Raw genomic sequence first — 21,817 nt, 5'->3', positions numbered from 1 at the left:
TTTGAGCAATATATACACTATAGCTCAAGTAATCAACCTTACAAATCGAATTTTCTACTCCATTCTTATTAAAAATTATATTAATAATATAGGACTTTGCCACTCTTGTAAGCATTGTATAAGATTATATAATTACTATTAAAATATAATTTGTTGACTCAATTAACCTCATAATTTCAAAGATGCTCATAATTAAGATTCTCGAAGCAAGCTCAATTCTACTCAATTTGTGTATAAAGATGAAATTATAAAATACTTGTATAAAAGTTTTAATCTTTTATTTTATTGAGCATCAAATTACAATTACACCAACCATATAACAACATGAGACGTGGATTAAGACATGTTGTTGGGTGTGTGCCGCAAATTCCATAAAGATGGGACCCACTCTTATGCTGATTGTGAACCAATCACAACACCATTTTAAATCTCTAACAGCCGTCTTTGTAATTTTTATGATCCAGTCAAATAAAGTGGCAAGAAAAAAGATAAGGATCTCCATTTTTTTTTTTGGAATTTTTTTGTTTTTGTTTTTGAGCAATATAGTTTACTGTATATTAGTCATAGTTATCCTAAATTACTTGATTTTGACTATATGCTTATCATAAACCTAAGTCATCCAATTGTGTAAGGAAAGGATCTTTTCCTCCCCTAGTGTGAGGTATCTAATCTCGAATTATGCTTGAGTTTAGAAGAATCTTACAAATGTGGAAAAAAAAAACGAGTGCAAGTACGTAAAGAAAAATAATATTCATGATTAAATCTCATCGTTTATTCTAAACTAAACAATAATTGAAGAATCAGAAGGACATGAAACGTGGTCAAAATTATGCCACATTTATAGCGTGACTGCGTGAGGCAATGAAATTGAAGTTTGTGTATGTGATAACTTGAGGCAATGGCTACCGAATCATTAATTACATCACTTCTCAATTTCTCATGCCTTCAATCTTTGCCACCGGACCACAACCACATTTGTGCATTTGGTTTCAATTTTAAGTTGGGGTTCTTTCTCGCTTTATCTCAACTCAAAGTTGTAACGTTATTAGAATATTCAAGTACATATGACAAAAGAAAAAGGGTAAGAAAACACTTTTATAGTTTCTTTTCCTCATATATTATCAAAACAACTCACCTCAAAAGTTTTGCAACTGAAACATACTAGCATCATATATACATTGATCTCTAGAGTCTAGATAAGAGTACTGAAATTCTGAATAATTAAATTTCCCAGCAATATTTTTTGGATAACAAAAAATTGTTCTACAAAGCCCCTAAAATCTATTATTATCCTAGAGGTAAAACTACATATTAACATGCTGAATCTTAAGAATGAATTTACAAAGGACTAATTAATGATCCTTCTAAAAACTATTCTTCATCAGCATCCTAAGTTTTAAAATTCACTAGCATCCTCTCCTTAGCTTGTCACTGGATCAGACTACCATACCCACTTCATTCCGGCCGGATCGGGCTAGCTTATCGGAGGAGCATATATATGTCATGAAAATTGGTCATCTGATCATTCTGAAATTGGACTGTTGGGCCAAATGGGTCCTCAGGAAAGGGGTCCATGTAATTGAACGGAGGCAAGTCAAAGTTGCTCTTGCCTAGTTCATTCCACTTAGGGTCACTTTGGACCTCCTTGTCACACATAAACTCGGGTGAGGCTACATGGTTCGAACCACTCGTGTCCGTGTGGCACCGAGGGACCGAGTCCGATGTGTCGAAATGCAGCAGGTCATTTTTCACCGGGGCTATGGGTGATGGGGTCATGTACCCCATGGGCACGGTCTGGCCCGGTGTCGAAATATTGGGTTTTTGGTCCTCAAAGTCTGAGTATTGGGCCATGGAATTGGGCATTGACATGGGCTTGGACTTCTGATCAATGCTATAGTCCTTCTCAATCACACCCTTCTTGTTGTATATACGGCATAACACCCAATCATCAAGCTGAAATAGTTGAAAATAAAAATATGTCAATTATTTGAAATTTGGACCGTCAATTTATTGAAATAATTGTGACAAACTGACACGTCAATAATCTTATCAAATGTACTAGCTAAACTGTTGACTTATGAATCTCATTATTATTGTTGCTTAAGAGATGATCATATGATGTTATATCCATTAATTATCCATACAAGTCACAACAACAAATTATGGTAATTAAACTAATAATAATTGTACTAGATTACAACACATGACACGCAACAAAATTTTTTTTACAACTAAGCATGACATTATTGAAATAAAATCATGATTCGACATATTTCACTTAGGTAAATATACCGTGATAAAATGTATGTATACATGAAAAACGTTTCATTCTTATTTTATCGCTGTCAATTCAATTGGATGATAACAGTTAGTCAAATAACGTGACACCCTATGTAACGAGTTTAATTATGTGTATACATCGAGATCCTCGATAATAGACTCAATGTTAATGACTAGGCCACGGGCCGAAAATAAATAGGCACACCAAGCACAAAAGTTGGTAAAGATGTGAACCTAAACTCTAATGGTGTCACAATTAGAAGATAAGCCTTATCTTATCTCTAAATTGTGAGGATGAATCAAATAAGCATAAAATACTAATAAAAATAAATTAATTTTATTAATTTAATACATTTAAATATCAAAAAATCATATATTCTCATGAAAAATGCCAATAACACAAGAACTTCTTGGAAGGCTCCATGTTCTAGAATGTATTTGTCTTCATATGTATAAACCTCATATGGGTGGTCCCTAATGTAGCACTAGGGTGGCACTAGAAAAGCCTAGTGAATCACATGAGATCCTAGCCGTACATTTTTAATTTTTTTAATAACATTAAAAATATCACAACAAATTATTAAATGACCAAACTACCCTTACCAAATATCACACTTCCAATTTTACCCTTAACTCATGAAATTACTCCAACATGGTTAATTAACATTTACCAAAACAAATCAAGATTATGAATTCATAAACTAGAGATGAACAAAATTAACAAGAAGTTAAAATGAAAATTACCCTAAGATTGGTTCTCTTGCCAGCTGATCGATCAACATTAGCGAGGCGATACTCGTGCATTATCCAATTAGTCTTAACACCCTTAGGGGCTTTTCCGGCATAAAACACCAAAGCTTTTTTAATACCAAGAGTTTTGGGCTTTCCAATGGGCTTATCCGCCCCGGTTGCCTTCCAATACCCGGTTCCTGCGGCCCGATTCGGCCTTGACCCGTTTGGATATTTTCTGTCTCTTGGTGAAAAGAAATACCACTCTTTTTCACCATATAACGCCATCCCTATAAAATAAAATCAACAACAAAATTCAATTAATTTCATTTTTCTCAAATTAATTACATAAATTCAACAAATTCTTAATCATTTTTGTTATATGTATTTAATTAACTTACCCAGATGAAAAATAATTCAATTACCCAAGAATCTCGCCTTGAAAGGGGATCCATCCATGTTAAATTATAGTTATTAATCTATTAAACTCAAGATAAATCAAACAAAAAAAAAAAAAAAAAATCGAGAAAAATTACCAGGAAGTTGCCAAGGATCAAATTTGTAGAGATCAATTTCAGCAATAATAGGAACAGAAATCCGTTGAGAAGCACACTTGCGACATAAGTAATGAACGACCAACTCTTCATCGGTCGGGTGGAATCGAAACCCGGGCGGTAAAACGAGTTCTTCGCTCATCATTTCTCACTGATTCTTCTTCTTCTTCTTCTTTCCTTAAAAATAAATCGGATCAATCGAATCGAATTTGATTGACAAGATTTGAAAATCGATACAACAGTAGTAGAAATACGATTAATCGAATTTGTAGTAGAGATAATTTTGTTGTTGCTTCGTTTTGGTAATCCCGAAGTCGAAGCTGCTCAAAACACGGGCCTTCGGACAGAGGACTTCACTCCCTTTTTATAGAGCCCGGATTTTGTCAAGAGATGGGTGTATGTGGTATTGTGGTGGGGTTTATTATTATTATATTTTTTTTTTTATTTAATTATCTTTTTTGGTTTTTTAATTCGCACGTGTCCCTTGGTTGAAATAGTTAAAAGGTTGGTCTCATTAAACAAATGTTCAACTCTTAGGTTAAAAATGAGTAACTCTTACATTTGTTGTACTACTAGTCTACTATACTACCCCAAAGACCAAGGCACAACTTGTGAGTTGTGTTGTGTCACTTGTATGGTGATGTACGCATATATTAGAGGTGTTTAATATAGGATCGTGAATTATTCTGTGTTATTAAATTAGTTTTGAGAAAATATTGTTATAAGTTTAGGTTATTTGTGATTTTTGTAGTGCATGTTTCGTAATTGACTTAATTTTGATAAAAGTGATTAATTAAGATTAGTTGTGATTTTTGTAAGCCTTATCCAAATTATGATTTCAAAGGGTTATACTAATTCAACACACAATACACATGAAGATTTATCAATTTTAATAAACTTTTATAAGAAAGAATAAAATGAAATGCGAAAAGTATAAGTTTTTTTTTAGTATGAAATAATTCAACATAAAGAGTTTTTTACGTGATTGTAGAACTTTTAATTTTTGACCATTTTCTACAATCATCCTCCTCGTTGTTGGTAGAGTGACATTTTAGGAACTACAGATAACAAATGTGGGCTTTAATTTCGAGTAGGCAAATTTCATATTTATTTATTTACAAAATAATTTTTCAAGCAAATAATTTAATTTAACACCAAATCTTTTCATCAAATTAACTTTTTTTTTTTTTTTACTATTACAAATAGCTAATTTTCCAAATACTTACTACCACTACATCTTAGAATGATCCCATTCTTTTTACAGCATGTTTAAAATACATAAATATCTTCGTTTTATGCACCTAAAAATTATAAAAGTTGATATTGTAAGGTTATAATTTTTAACAAAACTATCAAATTACACATAACTATATTCTTTCTTGTAAATCAACGAGAATTTATAAGTAATTTTTGTAAAAATTCGATGGGAGAGTTGTACAATGTTTTGTCGCGACTAAGAAAACTTCCAAAAGCGGGGTAATATCCCAATACAATGCATCGACAGCTGAGCCGACATTACTTGGATGACAAGCACTCAGCTGACCGCAGCCTAGACACGTGTTGACTATCCAATCAGGAGTTACCACGTATGCACCTCTCATTATCGTACTTTTGAGTTGTTTTGTCATTGCTTCCGTCACTTTGAGAGAGTTGTTTTTTTTTTTTTTTAACTTTATTTTTTATAAACGAGTAATTGAAAACCTTTGGTTGACCTCCCCTTCGTCCATTTTTCATTTGCTGAGACTTTTAATAAGTTAATAACTAATCACCAGCTACTACTACGATTACTTACAAAATACTAGTAGTAGCTGGTGATTATATTTTCAAGGTACTCAAAATATATTACGAGTACGAGCAAAGACAGAGCTATAAATACTAACATTGGAATGGTCCAGTGTAATTTTATAAAACTGGACCCTAAAATCATTTCTTTAAGGAAAAATGTTTAACTTAACTATATTTTATGATAAAATTGAAGAATAGATTATTACGTAATAAACAAGTAAATTTTAAAAATAAAATACTTTTATAATAATTTCACTTAGAGGTCTTGTATGATCGGTCACCCTACACATGCTCGAAAAAACCACCCTTGTAACAAGTATAAAATTTCATCTATATCACTCATCTGTACTATGCTAATTAAATTTAAGAAAAACAATTAAATATTTATTTATTCCGTACTTTTTATCTATTATTTAGTTAACTTGTACGGTACAAGTTGTGCCTATTTCTATTGCTTGTTTAAAAGTAAATCTTTTACGGTCTACGAAGTAATACTCTAAAAAAAAAAGTAATACTAAATTACTAAGTATGTCAATATTATTGTCAATGAAAATTGAATTAGAGTCCCATTAAAAGGTTATATTACTTTAATTTGGTGGTAAGCAAGATAGCACTTTTTCAAATCAAGTACAAAGTATATATTAGGTCTATAACATTATGTATCCTTTATAATTGGAAAAAAAAACCTTAATATATATAGTCAACAAGTCATTAGTTCTTTGAAATAAGGGGGATCATGCTGGATCCACATAATTAACGTTCACGGTAATTTAATACCGTGGTTTCTTATAAAACACTAGTCATTTCTAATTGATAAGTTAAATGAATGTGTGCAAACAAATACGGAGTAATAAATTTGTTGCATACAAATTTAATTTATTAATTAACTCATTCATGCATGCAAGCCTTAAAAGAGTATGATCAATTTATTCGACGTATGAGTACAATCATAATGGAATGGTTTGTAGTCAGATTATCATTTTATCTATTGTATTACAAAGTACTTTATCCCTACGAAGTATTAGTCAGATCATACAAAGTACTCCGCATAATTTACCCTTTTATTAATTCAATTAAAAAAATCATCTTAAATAATGTATTGTCTCCGTCCTTTAATTATATGCTTATTTCTCTCTATTATGAAATAGAGAGAGTATTACGAAACTCATAGATGTCTTGAAAATCAGTTGATTTAATGGTGTCGTGTTAGTGTTAAGGGCTAATATAATCAAGATTGCATATTTGCATGCGTTAATTACTCCATTTAAATTGGTAGTTCTAGGCTTTTAGCCCGTGATGTGGATTATGCCGCAAGTCCCCTGGCCAGGAAATATATCAACTTTATTACACGAAGTATGTTTTTATATTTATTTGCTACGGCTAGGAGATATAAAATGTTGTTGAACTTAATTTATGAGCGGGGTATGTGTCAAATTATACATTATTTTAAGAAAAAAGAAAAACTAATTTCACGTGAAGTGAATATTTAATAAATATTTTTAATAAATGCACATGGAGTCATGGACATTAGTCAAAAATCTCAAAATATATAATTTATATTCTACATCAAAGAAATTAATCTAGCGGATATTCATAAATAACTTTTTTATAACTAAAAAAAAAAAGAACAACTTTTAATTTGAGTTTACTATTCTCTTATTTTTTTCTCTTATTTTTTTAACTTAATTTTACATAGATTTTTTCTTTTAATCAAGTCGTTAAATGAAAATAAATTATATTATTCCTTTTTTTTAGAATATATTATACTATTACTTTAAGTTTAAAACAACAATTATTTATTGAGTGGATTTTCAATTATTTACAAATTTCTCAATTACATAATAATCCTCAATTTAGGATAAAAGTGAGTGACCAGGGCCTGTTCTCATCTTCACATTATTTTCAATTCAATTCCAATAAGTTCTGTTGAGTTCAACTCCAATAAGTTCATCAGTTCAATTCGGTTTAGTCAATTAGAACAGGCCCCAACTCTTAACCATATATTTAAAAAGAAGCAAATGAATTAACTAAGAGAGATTATTTAAGGTAATATATTGGTGGGTGATGTAGATAAAAGACAAACAAACTGATCTGAAGTAGATGAGAGTTAAAAATGATAGCAAAATAAGTCAAAATAAAAGGCAACTTGAATGAGCATAACACATCCTTCACATGTTTTCTAAATGCATGCATGAGTTCCAATCATTATGAAATATAATTTTCATATATTATGAGTCATATTGATTTTATTTAGGGCATGTTCTCATTGACTGAACTGAATTGAACTAAACTGAATTGAGCTGAACTAAATTGAGCTGAACTGAACTGAACTGAACTGAACTGAAATGAATATTTTATAAGAGAAGGAAATTAGGAGCTGAACTGAATTTCAACGTAAGAGAACATGCCCTAATGTATGTGAAATTATGTGTCATGCTATAAGTGAACCCTATCCTAAATACGATTAGTAGAATATATTCTGAACTTTAGTACTACAAATTAAAATCATAAACTTATAAAATGTGCAATATATAATATGAGATCGAGAAAAGAGAGGGGGACGGTGGATAGATAAGGACAAGTGTTGAAATAGACGGTGAGATAATTATCGAAATTGATATGAATGACACGTCATTAGTGGGGGAGTATGATGTGGAGTCCCACGTGTGAGGAGGCTTTAAGTCAAGCTTGTTTTATCCAACCCAATGACTAGAATATGCTTTTTCCAACTTTTTTTATGTGGCATGCTTCTTCCCGATCTTTGACATTTTTCACTTTCTTTTATTTTTTTATTCACTTTTTTTTTTGTTTCCTTTTCGATTTGGATAGTGGAGAGAGTATTAGTATAAATGTGTAATTATACAAGTATTAGAAGTACGGAGTATAAAACTATAAATTATACAAATATTATTACAAGTAGCTTAACCTATAATGAGTCGTTGCATGTAGTATGAGATTTACGTGATTATATCCAATTTATAAAATTTTATATATATATATATATATATATATATATATATATATATATATATATATATAAGAGTTTAAGTTACAAGTATATCGACATCAGTGACATGAACTTAGGGCATGTTCTGATTTTCTGAATTGAAATGAACTAAATTGATTAGAGCTAAACTAAACTGAAATGAAATGAATATTTTATGAGAGAAGTAAATTAGGAGATGAATTGAAATGAGCTGAAATGAATATTTTATGAGAAATGTAAATTAAGAGATGAACTAAATTAATTGGAGCTGAACTGAAACTAAGCTGAAAGAATATGCCTTTAATTTGTCCGACTGCAAATTGAATGACTTAAGAATATCAAAACATTTTCTTACTCTTTCTACAAATTTTAAATCCCCTTTTTTTTCTTGTTAAAAGAAAGACATTTATCGATAACTTTTATAGAATGAAAGAAGTAATGGTAGCGAATGTATATAATTAGACATTTAAATTACTTATGATATGATGTGTTTTGGACGAATAATTTTTACTTAAATTATACTTCCTACGTTTTCTTTTACTTGCAACACTTCGATTCCCTAAAAAGGAAATGTCACAGTACTTGCAACACACTCTAAAAGGAAAGTTACTTTAGGGAAAAACTATATTATTTCCCTTATTTAAAACATGTGACCCACTAAATTACACTCCTAACAATCACTCATCTTATTTTAAAGTTTATTAATTTATGTAACCCCACCATTCTTAATTACCGCGCTAAAGAGTATGTTGCATCTAAAAGAAAACGGAGAAAGTATAAGATAAGAATGTGTTTGAAGAAAGTTCAAATAACTAAAAAAGATTTATTAGACAAAATAAGATGCGAATTTAATAATTTATGAGAAATTCAAAAGTTTCATAAATTTTATAATAAGTCGGACTGAACGCCCTACAAGTGATAAAGATATATGGTTAATAGTTAGGACACGGGACACCTACCATCTTCTCATCAAGAATGTTCTCTAAATTAAGAAACTCCAGATCACTAATCAATAATGGATAAATAAATAGAGTAGCTAGTACTAATAATTAGTGAAAAGAAATAAGGTAAAATTAACATAAGAACAAAGAAACAAGCTTAACTAACTTGGGACGCCTGGGTTTTTCCTTTCCTAGTTTTCTCAACCATATTCAAATGTTGATGAAGTGTACAATAAGTTATTTTTAAATGTGTACGAATATGATTGGACCCTAGGACATTGTTGTCACCTTTTTGTTTATCCTAATAATAATTGCTTAATATATATTTGACAAGTTTATTATTATTACTACACAATACGAAATAATGGGAAATTTTCTTGGCTATGATTGTCAACAATAATGCTTAGATCGTTGTTACTTGTATGTTGCTTGAGGAGCTTAAATAATAGAGTGGTCATTCTCGACAATAGGGATGGAACAGTAATGCAAGTCAATTAGAACGACTTTGATTATGATTTAGTGGATAGTGACTTTGTGAATATTGAAATAGTGAAAAAAATATGGAGTAACACGATAAATTTGAAAGTTTAATCATCATATATGGAGTATATATTCATATTCTTCTCATACTAGAATAATCTTAATTTTGCTTATTAACTCATTTGATATTTGTATTAATTTTTGAAAAATATGTACTTCCTCTGTTCTTTTTTACTTGACCTGTTTCTTTTATCACGCTTGCCAATGCAAAACGTTAACGGTTAATAACTTCAATTCTCCATAATTAAAAAATATAAAAGTTATGTATTATGATAGTAGTTATTGAAACGAATTCAAAATGATCCAATATAAATATGTTTTTCCTTACATATTATTCACAAAACACGATCAAATGAGGGGTGATGAATAGTGTAAAAGTCAAAGTGGGTCAAGTAAAAAAGAACGGAGGAAGTACATTTTTATCTAGAGTTGGATAAGCTAAGAGTCTGTTCTGTTCAGATTAATTTCAATTCAGTTCAGTTGAGTTCATCTCCTAATATACTTCTCTTATAAAATATTCAGTTTAGTTTAGTTCAGGTTCAATAAGTTCAGTTCACTTCAGTCCAGTTTAGTTTAGTTCAGCTCCAATAAGTTCAGTTCAGCTCAATTCATTCAATTAAAATAGACTCTAAATAGATATGGCCGCTATAGGTAGAAATGATTGGTATTTGGGGTGGGTGGTGGCCGGCAGGCAAAGTGTAATAATAATGCACAAGTAGTTGTGATAAATATATAGGACATTCAAATTAATAAGTTCAAGTAATTTATTACTCGTATGAAATATTACCAACTTCAAACACATTGCATTTCAAGATTATGTACTCCGTAACATTAATTTCCACCGTCACTCATTCAATTATGATTTTAGGTTAGGTCATGGTTAAGTTAATTATCAAAGGTTGGTTTTGCTAAAATTACAGGCGTTTGAGGTACTTCGTATGGTTTTAAAATTGTCTCACCGTGTAGGGTATGACTGTTAAGGTTTTGTACTTGACCATTGGTTGTCGTCATTAATAAATGTATATGGAGCAGGAAAAGGTGACCGATCAGACAACACCCTTAATTATCATCCTGACCTACTCCTTTCATTTATGATATCAAACCCCTATTCTATTGAGTTAAAGTAAATTAAATTAAAAGGAACTAAACTGAAGTAACATAAATTAAGTGGAGCTGAATTGAAATAAGACGAAAATAAATTAAATTCAAAATAACATGCCTAATAAAGTTTTACTTGTATACATTTATGCAATAACAAATCCGCAAATATAAATCAATCTCAGAAATAATTCACAATCCTACCAGTCACATTGTTTAGATCATTTTTTAGGTTCAAAAATATTATCTAATTTGAAGATGTCCTTAGATATATTAACTTTATGAGACAACACAACAAATAAATATGATGATTCATGCACTTTCTTTTTCAAGTGAAAAACTGTGCTGTATTTCAAGGTTCCAAACAAAAAAATAATATCCACTTTAATTTATTTCTTTTTGTATTTTGCATGCTTCCAAACAAAGAAGAAATCTCCAGAAAAAACAATAAAACTACAGTAACTTATTATTTTGATTTTATATGTTGTATAAAACGACAACGTAGTGATTGACCAAAGTTTCATAACCTACCTGTTTAGATGTTTACGTCCCAAATTATCACCTAATTATGCAAGTAGGATTAATTAACCTAACCCATAAGATTCGATTCTACTAATTAATCTCTTTTAGATAAGTGTTTAATTTTCTAGTGAATGGGACATACAAAATACTCCGTACCATATTATATAATTAATTAATATGATATGCTTAGTACGTAGACATGCAGTAATTATCGGTGAGTTTAGAAGGCATGCTAATTGCATCATTAGAGAACCTTCCTTTTTATCTCTTTTTAGTTTTTACAAATTAAAGTATGTACTTCGAAACTATTTTGTTAGGTCAACATCAAAAAGGAAGCTTAGCTACATAATGATTTAATGTATTATTTGATACCTATGCTAAATTACATGGATTCAATTGATGGGGAGAGGCCGAGGTGAGGTAAAATATCTAAAAATCACAAATTCCAAATGCTTATTATTAAAGATTTTTCAAACTATATATGTTGTCGGATCATCACATACATAAAAATCTAGGCCTTGTCAGGAGGGATAGAACTAATTGATGATAATTATCAATCCGATCGAGCTGAGAGACCAAGTACCAAGCTTGTTCAATTTTATCATTCTTTCTCAAAATTTTCGAAGGATACCTAATTAAAAATCACATGTGGACAAGTTTTGTAACATAAAGCTTAGTCGTTCTTAAATGTACTTGGTTTTACATAACGTGTCGCGTGTGTGATGCATATACACATATGTTCAAGCATGTGTCGTGCTTGTTGGCTTGTTGCTCCATAGGCTGTTCTAATGTTCTATGAACTAGTATAGCCATCAAGGAAGAAAAACAAAAAAAGTGCAAAATATAAAAACAAGTACACAATCAAAAGCACAAATTGAATAAAATTGTAAGCAACTTGCCAGGTATATCTGAAAACTAAAGCTATGAAATCAAATCAAGTAGCCCCTTTATTTTTGGTCCACTTCATATACAGTGAATAAATCCAATTAAATTTGTTTCAACAAATTTAGCTAATTTCCAAGAAAAATACAGAAATTGATATTCACTCGCTTTGTTTATGTTGAAAAAAAAAATCTTGAAATTCCTTTCACACTTAATTTCTTTATATTATTATTTTATTATAAATTAAACGCGGTTATTTTAGATATTTTTCATTAGAGCATCAACGTCAAAAGTACTCTAAAACACCTTCCTAATACTTATTAGAGTGACACGTGTAGCTGCTTTTTGTTTATGGAGATAAGAGCATTATAATCTCATGCTAATCAAGGCAGGTTGCCATTATAGGTGACATTGCTATGATTAATCACTTAATAGTGACACGTATTGTTCATAATTGGAGCTTAATTAGTACTTGTATTTCTTATGAAGTCTTTAGCAATGTAAATACGTAGCATGAACACTACTTTTAGAAGATTTTGTATCTTGTGTCTAATTTTTATGTTTAGGTTTATATACATATCATGTTTTTAATTAAAGCCTCCGACGAAGAGCAATTGCATGTGCGTTGTATACTTCTCGCTATAACTCTATTCAATTTCATATTTATTTTCTCGCTATAACTGTATTTAATTTCATATTTATTTTCATTTTCTATTAGAAATTAGGAATTGATAATAATAATTAAAGAGAAATTTTTACCAATAAGATTATTACGGAAGTAGATTAAACTCTAAAGAGGCTCAACAAATTAATTTTGTTTTATTTAATAATAAAAATAAACAAAAATATATGTTAACGAACTAATAAATAGTGTTCGAATCGCCACTAATGGGTTATGCATATTCCATGTCAAAAGAAAGTTTGACCACATGAAAATACAATGAAATTTCAATATCTTTTAAAGTAACTAGTTGGTCCGATCTTCTTCATTAGCTCATAAAATGATGCAAAGAGGATGGACTACATGCAGATCCTTGAAGTAGTCCAATTCTAAAAGAAAATCTTTCTTTTTTTAATCATATTGTCATATTGACTTATTTACAAATTAATTTTGACTATATATATTCTTATTAATGTATTAAAAGGTACAAATGTTATTATATGGAAATTGGTTAGATTAATTAGTCTCGATGTGTATTTTATAAATCTTGAATAATTAAAATTATTTACATTTTTAATTGATTTTTGATACGAAGTCAATTCGATATACTTATGGGCAAAGTAAGGTGTTGGCAACCAATTGGTTGTTGGTGTAGTGGTGATTGAAACTACACTTGATAGAGAGGATCCGTGTTCGATCCCCCGCAACAACAATTGGGAGGGAATTGGAACCTAACCACCCAGAATTGATCCCCGAATCCGGATTAGCCCAAAGGGTGAAGCGGGTAGAACACCAAAAGTAAGGTGTTGGCAAATGTTAATATGTATTTAGAGACAGGCGTAAACCAGGTCATGCAATCGTGCACATATGTCGTATCAACATGTACAATATGGGTTTGAGAAAAAAGTCGTGGTTTGCCGATTTGTTTTGATCTTCCATAAAATCCATAATTAGGTCAATTCATTTGCAACTCTAGATTGAAGTATTGATAGTAATTAACTAGCCAATTACTTGCTACTAATTAAACATATTAAAGAATAACTGAAAATAGAAATTGTTTTAACAAATTTCGTAGTACCTAATACAATTCATAATAGGAGTAGTTCTTGATATTGATAAAATATACACTGAAACGAATATAACAAACTGATATAGACATCGTAATACTCCTTTCGTAGTGCTAATAAGAATAGAGGGATGTATCTAAAAGTAAAAACAAAAATGAAGATAAAAGCATTATGGTACATTGATATGGTGTTTGCCAACCATTTTGTCATAGTAAATGATTATGATTATGATTATGATTATGATCGATCCTTCTTGAAATGAGGAAGAATTATCACAAAAAAATAATTGGATGAAATCTTTGCGCATCAGAAATCTGTCTAAAATGTTGTTAATATTATTCCTTATTCTCAAATAAATCTTAGGATAATAATTATTAATCAAATCATAAAGTTGGCCAGATTTGATTTTCTCATGACATGTGAAGTATGACCTATGGCATGACGATATATTTTTGCCAATAGATATTGACAGTAGAACTTGCTACTCTCTTTCCATTATTTTCTAGTTTATGCTTTGTACTTTTTTTTAGAATTTATTTTGTCATTTTGACAAAATCTTCAATTTTGTGGGTCCAATTTCACGGGAGAGTCATGTTTTGATGTTCTATATAGTCCGTACTTTCTTAATTAAACTGTGCTATATAGCAACTAGTTTTGACTAGAAATAATCTATGAGTTATTTTTTACCGAACTTTTTCTTAATTAATCCGATATATGTTGAATTTTAAGTACCTACTTTTTATACGAGTGTAATATTTTCTTTAACTAGAGAGCTCCTTACTACTATTAATAAGATAATTGTTGGAATATAAATCGTAAAATAATTTGTTTACAACTTTATATAGATTACAAAGTTTAAAAGTCCACATCCATTGATCACGCTCATCAACTCATGCATGAGCGTAATTAAACACATCTTTATCATTTTCATTATTTAAAAAAAAAAATACACACAAGTAATTCTAAATTTTCTATATGTTTACGATGATGAAAATATGAAATGGACATGTATATTAACAATAATAATATTGCATACTTTGATACTTTCCGATTATGCATGATGTAGGTTTGTTCTATTAATCAAACATATTTAGAAAAAAATCAAGTCTTTATGTCAAGTAAATGAAATTTAATGCATGTTTACTTTGACCAGTATGATGAAGTTTTCAAACCTCACGTGCAATAATGTTTTCTAGAAAATGGTGTATTTTTTAACCAACATGCATGCATCAGAAAGAAAATGGTGCAATTGTATAAATTTAGCATAAAATGAGCATGTACCTTGTTGACTAGCTCCATGCAAGTTGAGAAAAGTAAACGGCTACAATACTTGTAACAAGTTAACAACAATTATTATAGCTTGATAAAACTGAAATTAATTGTTTTATTATTTCTACTTGTTTAATTTCTTATATTGTGATTTTTGAAAGAGCAAGGTACATAATCTACATATTACATAAATACTTCATACTTCCTCTATTCTTTTTTTACTTGACCGACTTTGACTTTTACACTATTCATCACCCCTACTTTGACCGTCTTTTGTAAATAATATATAAAGAAAAAATGTCCATGTTGGATTTTTTTGAATTCATCTCAATAAATAATATCATAATACATAACTTTTACTTCGTATAAATTTTACTTTTAAAAAAATTAAAGTTATTGATCGTTAAAGTTTTGCATTGCTTAATAAAAGAAACAGATCTAGTGAAAAAGAATAGAGGAAGTATTTGATATCGATAGAGGAAGTATTTGATATCGAATACTATATACGTCACTATTTTTTGTGGTTCACTATACACAATTAATATAATATTCTTCCAATTAAGGGACTGTTCAAATTTACCTAATTCCAGTTCAGTTCAATTTAGCTTCAATTAGTCCAGTCCAGTTCAATTCAGCTCCAATCAGTTCAGTTCGATTCAGCTCTTAATTTCCCTCTCACATAAAATATTCATTTTAGCTCAATTCAGTTCAGTTCAACTCCAATCAGTTCAGTTCAGTAAATGTTAACAGGCCCTAAGTATTAGAAATTATAACATGATTTTTCAAAATCCATTTTCATGACTTTTTTTTTTTTTTAAAAAAATACTTTTAATAACGAGATATCAAACAAGCACACTTTTTCTTTCGTTTCTTGTTATGTTTTCCTATTTATTTATACTTTTACATTTTTAATAATTAAATTTGAAGCCAATGGAGTCTAATTGATTTTTTCATAATAAAAAACATTATTGTAAGTTCTCGTTTTATTTGTTTGTAAAATATAAAATATGACAATAATAAAGAAACGAAGGGAGTAATTGTTATCATGCACACAAGTTACATTTATTTTTTTTATTTTTTATTTTTCTTATGGTCACGTCAGTGTTGTAGTTGTACAGCACTGTCTACTATGTAAAATTTTGGTTAACATTACTAAAAAGTTTATTAAACAGAAGAAAACAGAGGACTCGTTATTGGACCACTTGCAAAAGAGTTTGATGATTCTGGACCGTATTTTGGCCCAAAAACTCTAACTAGTAATGTCAAAATCTCACTGATAGAAACACTAAGCACTAGGTCCACCACTTTCCCTGTTCTTATTTGATCTTACTGTACTTGAAAATTTGAAATGTCGCGGTTTTAATTACTACCTTCATTACATATTATGTGCAACTTTTGAATATTATTTATGTGATATAAAATATTTAAAAGTTGCACATAATATGTAATAGAGGTAATATAGTAAAACTCCAACCAGTTTTTCCTTTCCACATTGCATCACAAGTGATGGCGTCTTTGTACGTTCAGACTTAGCCAGGCCATGAGATGTGAGAGACTACAATATTTGCCGAATATCTTTATTAAACACCACCACTCGGTAAGTACGTAGATCAGGAACAAACTCACCCTATCAAGAAATATAATGCACATTCAAAACCATATATCATATCAACAAACTACATTAATGCTATGAACATTTGATATAGCTGGTTATTGGTAGCTAAAGCACTCGGAATTGAGCAAGGAAAGCTGTGCAAAGATCAAGGAATAGAATCCACGGCCCCTGAACCCATCGTTGATCAAGTAGATACTTCTCCTCGGGGGCCTTGTACAGCTGTGAGAGTCACATCGGAAAATGCAGAAAAGAATAAAAAAAAATCAATGCAGAAAAGAGTGTTATGAGTTATGATAGCCTACAACAGAGACACGAAAAGAATAAAAGATCAATGCAGAAAAGAATGTTATGAATTACGATAGCCTACAACAGTAACACGGCGACAATAAATAGTATAAGCCTAATTTGAAGCCCAAATTGCAGAGGTGAGTAGCAATGGGTGCTAGTATGACGATTTTTTACAGCAGCTTTGCAAGATAGTACTATTTTAAACTTATGACAGTTATGAGTGATGAGAAATCAGCAAATTTTAGAGAACCACTATGACCAGAACCATTTATCAAAAATCTAGACATGAAACATACCTGCAACTCAAACTTCACGACATTGGGAGACCTTAACACAGCATCATTTTCAGCTATGCTTGACTCTTCGTCAGAACTATGTACTGGGTTATCAACAATCACTTCATGATGACCAAGAATGCCAGGAATCCGTTTGCACTTCATGCTATAATGCCCAATTTTTTTCCAGCAGACATTAAGCTTTTGCAGTGCTTTCAGAGCTTCAGTCATAATCTCATGAGGATGGGCTTTCGACTGCAACTAATTAGAGCAACAAAATCTTTGTAGGGTCATACCTATGAAAAATATGTATGTTTCACAATGATTAAGAATCACATCAGGCAGAGCTCAAAACACCATTACTGACTTATCCTTACTTCCTTAGGATTCAGGCAAATCATCATAAGAACAAATAATAATTTTACTAAGATACGTAGTGAAATAAAATTAGCCGAAGAATGAAATAGCAAGAGGAACAAAGTTTAGCGACTTCACAACCAGATAATAGCTAGCACTTTACCTGGTGTTAAATTGCTTTTGAAACCTTAAAAATGTCATAATTTCAGCAATAACTTGTAAAGGAAAAAAGTTTCAATTCAAATATAGACAATAAAGAAACAAATCAAACACTTAAACATGCTTGGGAGAAAGAATACACATATCAGCCGAAAAGACCTTGTTAATAGGAAAGTTCAGAGAGAACAAACAGTAAGAAATAGGCGCTACCTTTCTCTTCCATTTCCATATTCTTTATCTTCTGCCAGTTCAATTGCTTGATGGTAACTGTATGCCCAGGCAATTTATGCTCTGCAATTCTCATCTTGCCAGATGACATAAAGCTAGTAGATTTACCAAGTATATAATTAGGCAAAATAACATCCACACCAGTGCCATCTCGTCCTGCCATTTTCCTATAGTGAAAATGAAATATGTAACAAAGAAGCAATGACAGGTTGAAAGCTAGTTTACCACTGGAGATAAGAGGCAAGGTTCAATTCTCAAAGTTCAATTGACGATCATATTAACTAGCAATTGTCCCAAACCGAATCAAATGATCATCTTTTTGTTACAAAAGCATACTAACTAATGAGAAACAGACTGAACTTTCAGTCCATACATGAGGTCTAATACAAGTAAAAGAATGTGAACATATAAATAACCTGAACACAAATCTATATTTATTGTACAACTGCAAAATAATCAAATTTCAAAAACTGAAAAGCTTTTGAACTTTGTTGTAACACGGAGTATTCAATATTCATGATAAAAATACAACCTAATTATGAGTCTTTATGAGTTAGTAGATTCTTGTTACAACAAGGAACTCCCAATTATTCAAATTACATTGACTTCTAGCAATATGATCATCAAAGTACATTTTTAAAATGACCCGAACACATACTACACGATGTAGTATGTGTTCGACTTATTTTTTAGCTCATTTGATCACTCTTTGCCTATTCAAATGAGACTCGGGTACACATACTACACGATGTAGTATGTGTTCGACTTATTTTTTAGCTCATTTGATCACTCTTTGCCTATTCAAATGAGACTCGGGTACACATACTACACGATGTAGTATGTGTTCGACTTATTTTTTAGCTCATTTGATCACTCTTTGCCTATTCAAATGAGACTCGGGTACACATACTACACGATGTAGTATGTGTTCGACTTATTTTTTAGCTCATTTGATCACTCTTTGCCTATTCAAATGAGACTCGGGTACACATACTACATGATGTAGGTTCTTGTAGTGTTAGGTACACATGTGAGTAAGAATTCCATAGCGAAAGACGGAATCAATATTCCGTACAATCTTATTCTAAACCAACTAATTTCAGTATGAGCTTTTTTTTTTTTTTTTTTTTTTTTTTTTTTTTTTATGTTCTTCTTCTTAAGGCCTGTTCTCTTCCGCTTATTTACAGTTCACTTCAGCTCTAATAAGTTCAGATTAGTTCAATTCAGTTCTTATCTTAATTTCCTTCTCTTATAAAATATATAATTCAGTTTAGCTCCAATAAGTTCAATTAGAAGAGGCGCTTACTCCCCTAATCGCCTAATGTACATTTTGCTCTTCGTGACGCAGGTATAATCAAATTCCTAATTCTTGTAACCACAAATATTCCAAAGATTATCATTTTTTTTTTCCAATTCATAAATAAATTTTTACAAAATCAAATCATCCAACTTATCTAATTCCTAAAATACAGAATCAAACAAAAAAATTGATAAATTCAGAATAATGATTTACAGGACTAAAGATTACCTCGGAATTCAAGTTATCGTAATTTCTCCTTCAACTAAACCAGGCCGTCGGGAAATTCGCCGCCTACGACCGCCGTGGAATCCGGCGAGAATCTGGCGGTGGATTAACGAATGCGTAGACATTTTACAAAATGGATTATTGACTAGATATACTTGGTACTTATTAGGTGTTGGTTTATAGAAAAATGGAGTTATCATTGACCTTATAGAGAAATTTGAGTTCACCCGCAAACATAGTGGCGAGTGTGGACTGTTGAAGATCATAAACAGTCACCACAGCGCTGACAACCAACAAAATAATAATTATGTGCTAATCTGAGTTGGGTTGACTTGTGATGGTTCCAGCTCGGTAGACCACTAGACCCTTCTATGTATGGATTACGGAGTAATAAAAAAGAAAAAAATAAAATAAAATAAAAAAAACTATGTATGGATTACGGAGTACTATGTTAATTCCTAGGACCTATACCGTATTTGAGTTTACGTCCTTTAGTATTCAATTGAAAAAAGGTATTGTGTTAATAACTAAGGTCTTGTTCTCTTCTCTTTCAAAAAAAAAAGACTTGTTATTATTTAAAAATTCAAATAAGATTAGACTAGATTAGAACTTTTGATTATCATTTACTTATCATTAAATGCGTATTAAAAAATTTATAAAAATTGCATATTTAAAAAGTTCATGATGAAACAAAACTAACTAGATCCATTTTCATAATGTTTTTCTTTATAGATTAGTATTAAAATGCGGTCAAAGTTTATTTAAATTGTTAAATTAGATCAAACCAGACTAGATCAGAAAAATTCAGATCATACTTTAAAAAATTCAGACCAGATTTACTTGTTTCGGGTGAAGAGAACAAATCCTAAATGCGAATATGTGGGTTAATGTAAGAAAAAAAGTGGAAAAATAAAAAAAAAATTGAATGAGAGTAAGGTGAAAGAAACGTCGTAATTTTAGTTTGGCAATAAAATAACATTAAATTATAAAGAGCTTGTAGAAACGGGTTCTAGGAGAATGCAAAAAAAAAATAAAAAGTATAATGAAAAAATAAAAATGAACGAAGGTAGTAGTACACTCTAGGGCTTGCTTGTTCATCTTTATTTGACAATATCAAACAAAATAAGTTAAGAAAGTTAAAAAAAGATAAAAATGAGTTAAATTAACCAATAAAGAGTAAGTGAATTAGAGGAATATATATGTAATGAACTAATGATACATACATTGATACATGCTTCGTACTAATGTTGGTATAAATAGTGTTTCAAACTAAGTACAAGTAATATATTACAACATCAAAATAATAGCCACATATTGATTTATCCGGTCAATTGGACACTCTAATTATAAGGGGAAGAGATGCTTTACATGCATGGCTCAACATGCCTTGGCCATGTTCAGGGAGGCATCTAAACCAAATGATAAGTGGGGGGCAGTTAGTTGAGTCATGAGCAAGGCGTTAGACGCGTTGGTACTAGTGAACTGGATGGCTCGCTCATTTGCCTAGCATCATACATTATTGGTACATCGGTATGTCATTGGATTCAACATTTGTTGAGTAATTGCAACTTGACATATATAGATTCTTGTCATATGTCTTTCGATGAGTTGGCTTAAATTGTATTGTGTGAGGTTAAACATATATAATCGAAATCTCCGTTAAGAGACATTATGGGTATTAATTAGAGCAACGAACAAAGCCATTTGTGCATGGATTAATATTAATTAGAGCTCAAAGCCATACATAATTACACACCATATATCGGGCAATATGATTCTCATATTAATACTGACATATCGAGTTTCTACGGCATCGTACGCACTTGGCACACTTCTACTACTAGTCTACTTGGCGTGGTGGTTCAACTAATTCACCTGTAGCTTGGACTCATATGTATGTTAGCTTATAGGTTTTTTTTTTTTTTGAGAGAATGTTAGCTTATAGGTCAATGTTATACTGTTGAAATTTAATAATTTATCAATGACCAATAATTCTATAATTATTTGTAAATCTGTAATTGACTTTTTATACCAAGTACAGTAGTGACTTTTTTAC

At 30.6% G+C, this 21,817-nt stretch overlaps 2 protein-coding genes across 5 annotated transcripts; both read right to left on the bottom strand.

The window, feature by feature from the left end:
• Positions 1 to 1,080: 1,080 nt before the first annotated feature.
• Positions 1,081 to 3,932, bottom strand: LOC110701308 (protein ATAF2-like). Its single transcript, XM_021878941.1, has 3 exons — positions 3,546 to 3,932; positions 3,025 to 3,299; positions 1,081 to 1,953 (listed from the first exon to the last, which is right to left on the bottom strand). The coding sequence occupies exons 1-3, from the start codon at positions 3,706 to 3,708 to the stop codon at positions 1,480 to 1,482; spliced, it is 912 nt and encodes a 303-aa protein (XP_021734633.1). The 5' UTR covers positions 3,709 to 3,932; the 3' UTR covers positions 1,081 to 1,479.
• Positions 3,933 to 16,020: 12,088 nt separating this feature from the next.
• LOC110701307 (SNF1-related protein kinase catalytic subunit alpha KIN11-like) lies at positions 16,021 to 20,299 on the bottom strand. 4 transcript variants are annotated; one of them, XR_002507335.1, is made up of 3 exons: positions 18,219 to 20,299; positions 17,514 to 17,788; positions 16,021 to 17,148 (listed from the first exon to the last, which is right to left on the bottom strand). XR_002507335.1 is itself a non-coding variant. In XM_021878940.1 (3 exons), exons 2-3 carry the CDS (start codon positions 17,721 to 17,723, stop codon positions 17,035 to 17,037), a joined length of 324 nt encoding a protein of 107 aa, XP_021734632.1. In that variant the 5' UTR covers positions 17,724 to 18,403; positions 19,765 to 20,299; the 3' UTR covers positions 16,021 to 17,034. The 4 variants fall into 4 exon arrangements, 2 of the variants coding, with proteins under 2 accessions (XP_021734632.1, XP_021734631.1); XR_002507336.1 differs by having other exon boundaries at positions 17,514 to 17,753; XM_021878940.1 differs by having other exon boundaries at positions 17,514 to 18,403; positions 19,765 to 20,299.
• Between the last annotated feature and the right edge of the window lie 1,518 nt (positions 20,300 to 21,817).

This window comes from Chenopodium quinoa, unplaced genomic scaffold (assembly GCF_001683475.1).
Source record: "Chenopodium quinoa cultivar QQ74 unplaced genomic scaffold, ASM168347v1, whole genome shotgun sequence".
NCBI lineage: Eukaryota > Viridiplantae > Streptophyta > Magnoliopsida > Caryophyllales > Amaranthaceae > Chenopodium > Chenopodium quinoa.
The sequence above is the reverse complement of the archived record's forward strand: the minus strand, read 5'-3'. Positions and strand labels throughout refer to the sequence as shown.

Excerpts from the sequence above, each read along its gene's own strand:
- LOC110701308 (XM_021878941.1), bottom strand. The coding sequence starts at position 3,708 with ATGATGAGCGAAGAACTCGTTTTACCGCCCGGGTTTCGATTCCACCCG. Across the intron at positions 3,300-3,545 it reads TGATCCTTGGCAACTTCCTG|GGATGGCGTTATATGGTGAA; the intron begins GTAATTTTTCTC and ends TTTATTTTATAG. Across the intron at positions 1,954-3,024 it reads GCAAGAGAACCAATCTTAGG|CTTGATGATTGGGTGTTATG; the intron begins GTAATTTTCATT and ends CAACTATTTCAG.
- LOC110701307 (XM_021878939.1), bottom strand. The coding sequence starts at position 17,723 with ATGACTGAAGCTCTGAAAGCACTGCAAAAGCTTAATGTCTGCTGGAAA. Across the intron at positions 17,149-17,513 it reads TCGTGAAGTTTGAGTTGCAG|CTGTACAAGGCCCCCGAGGA; the intron begins GTATGTTTCATG and ends TGACTCTCACAG.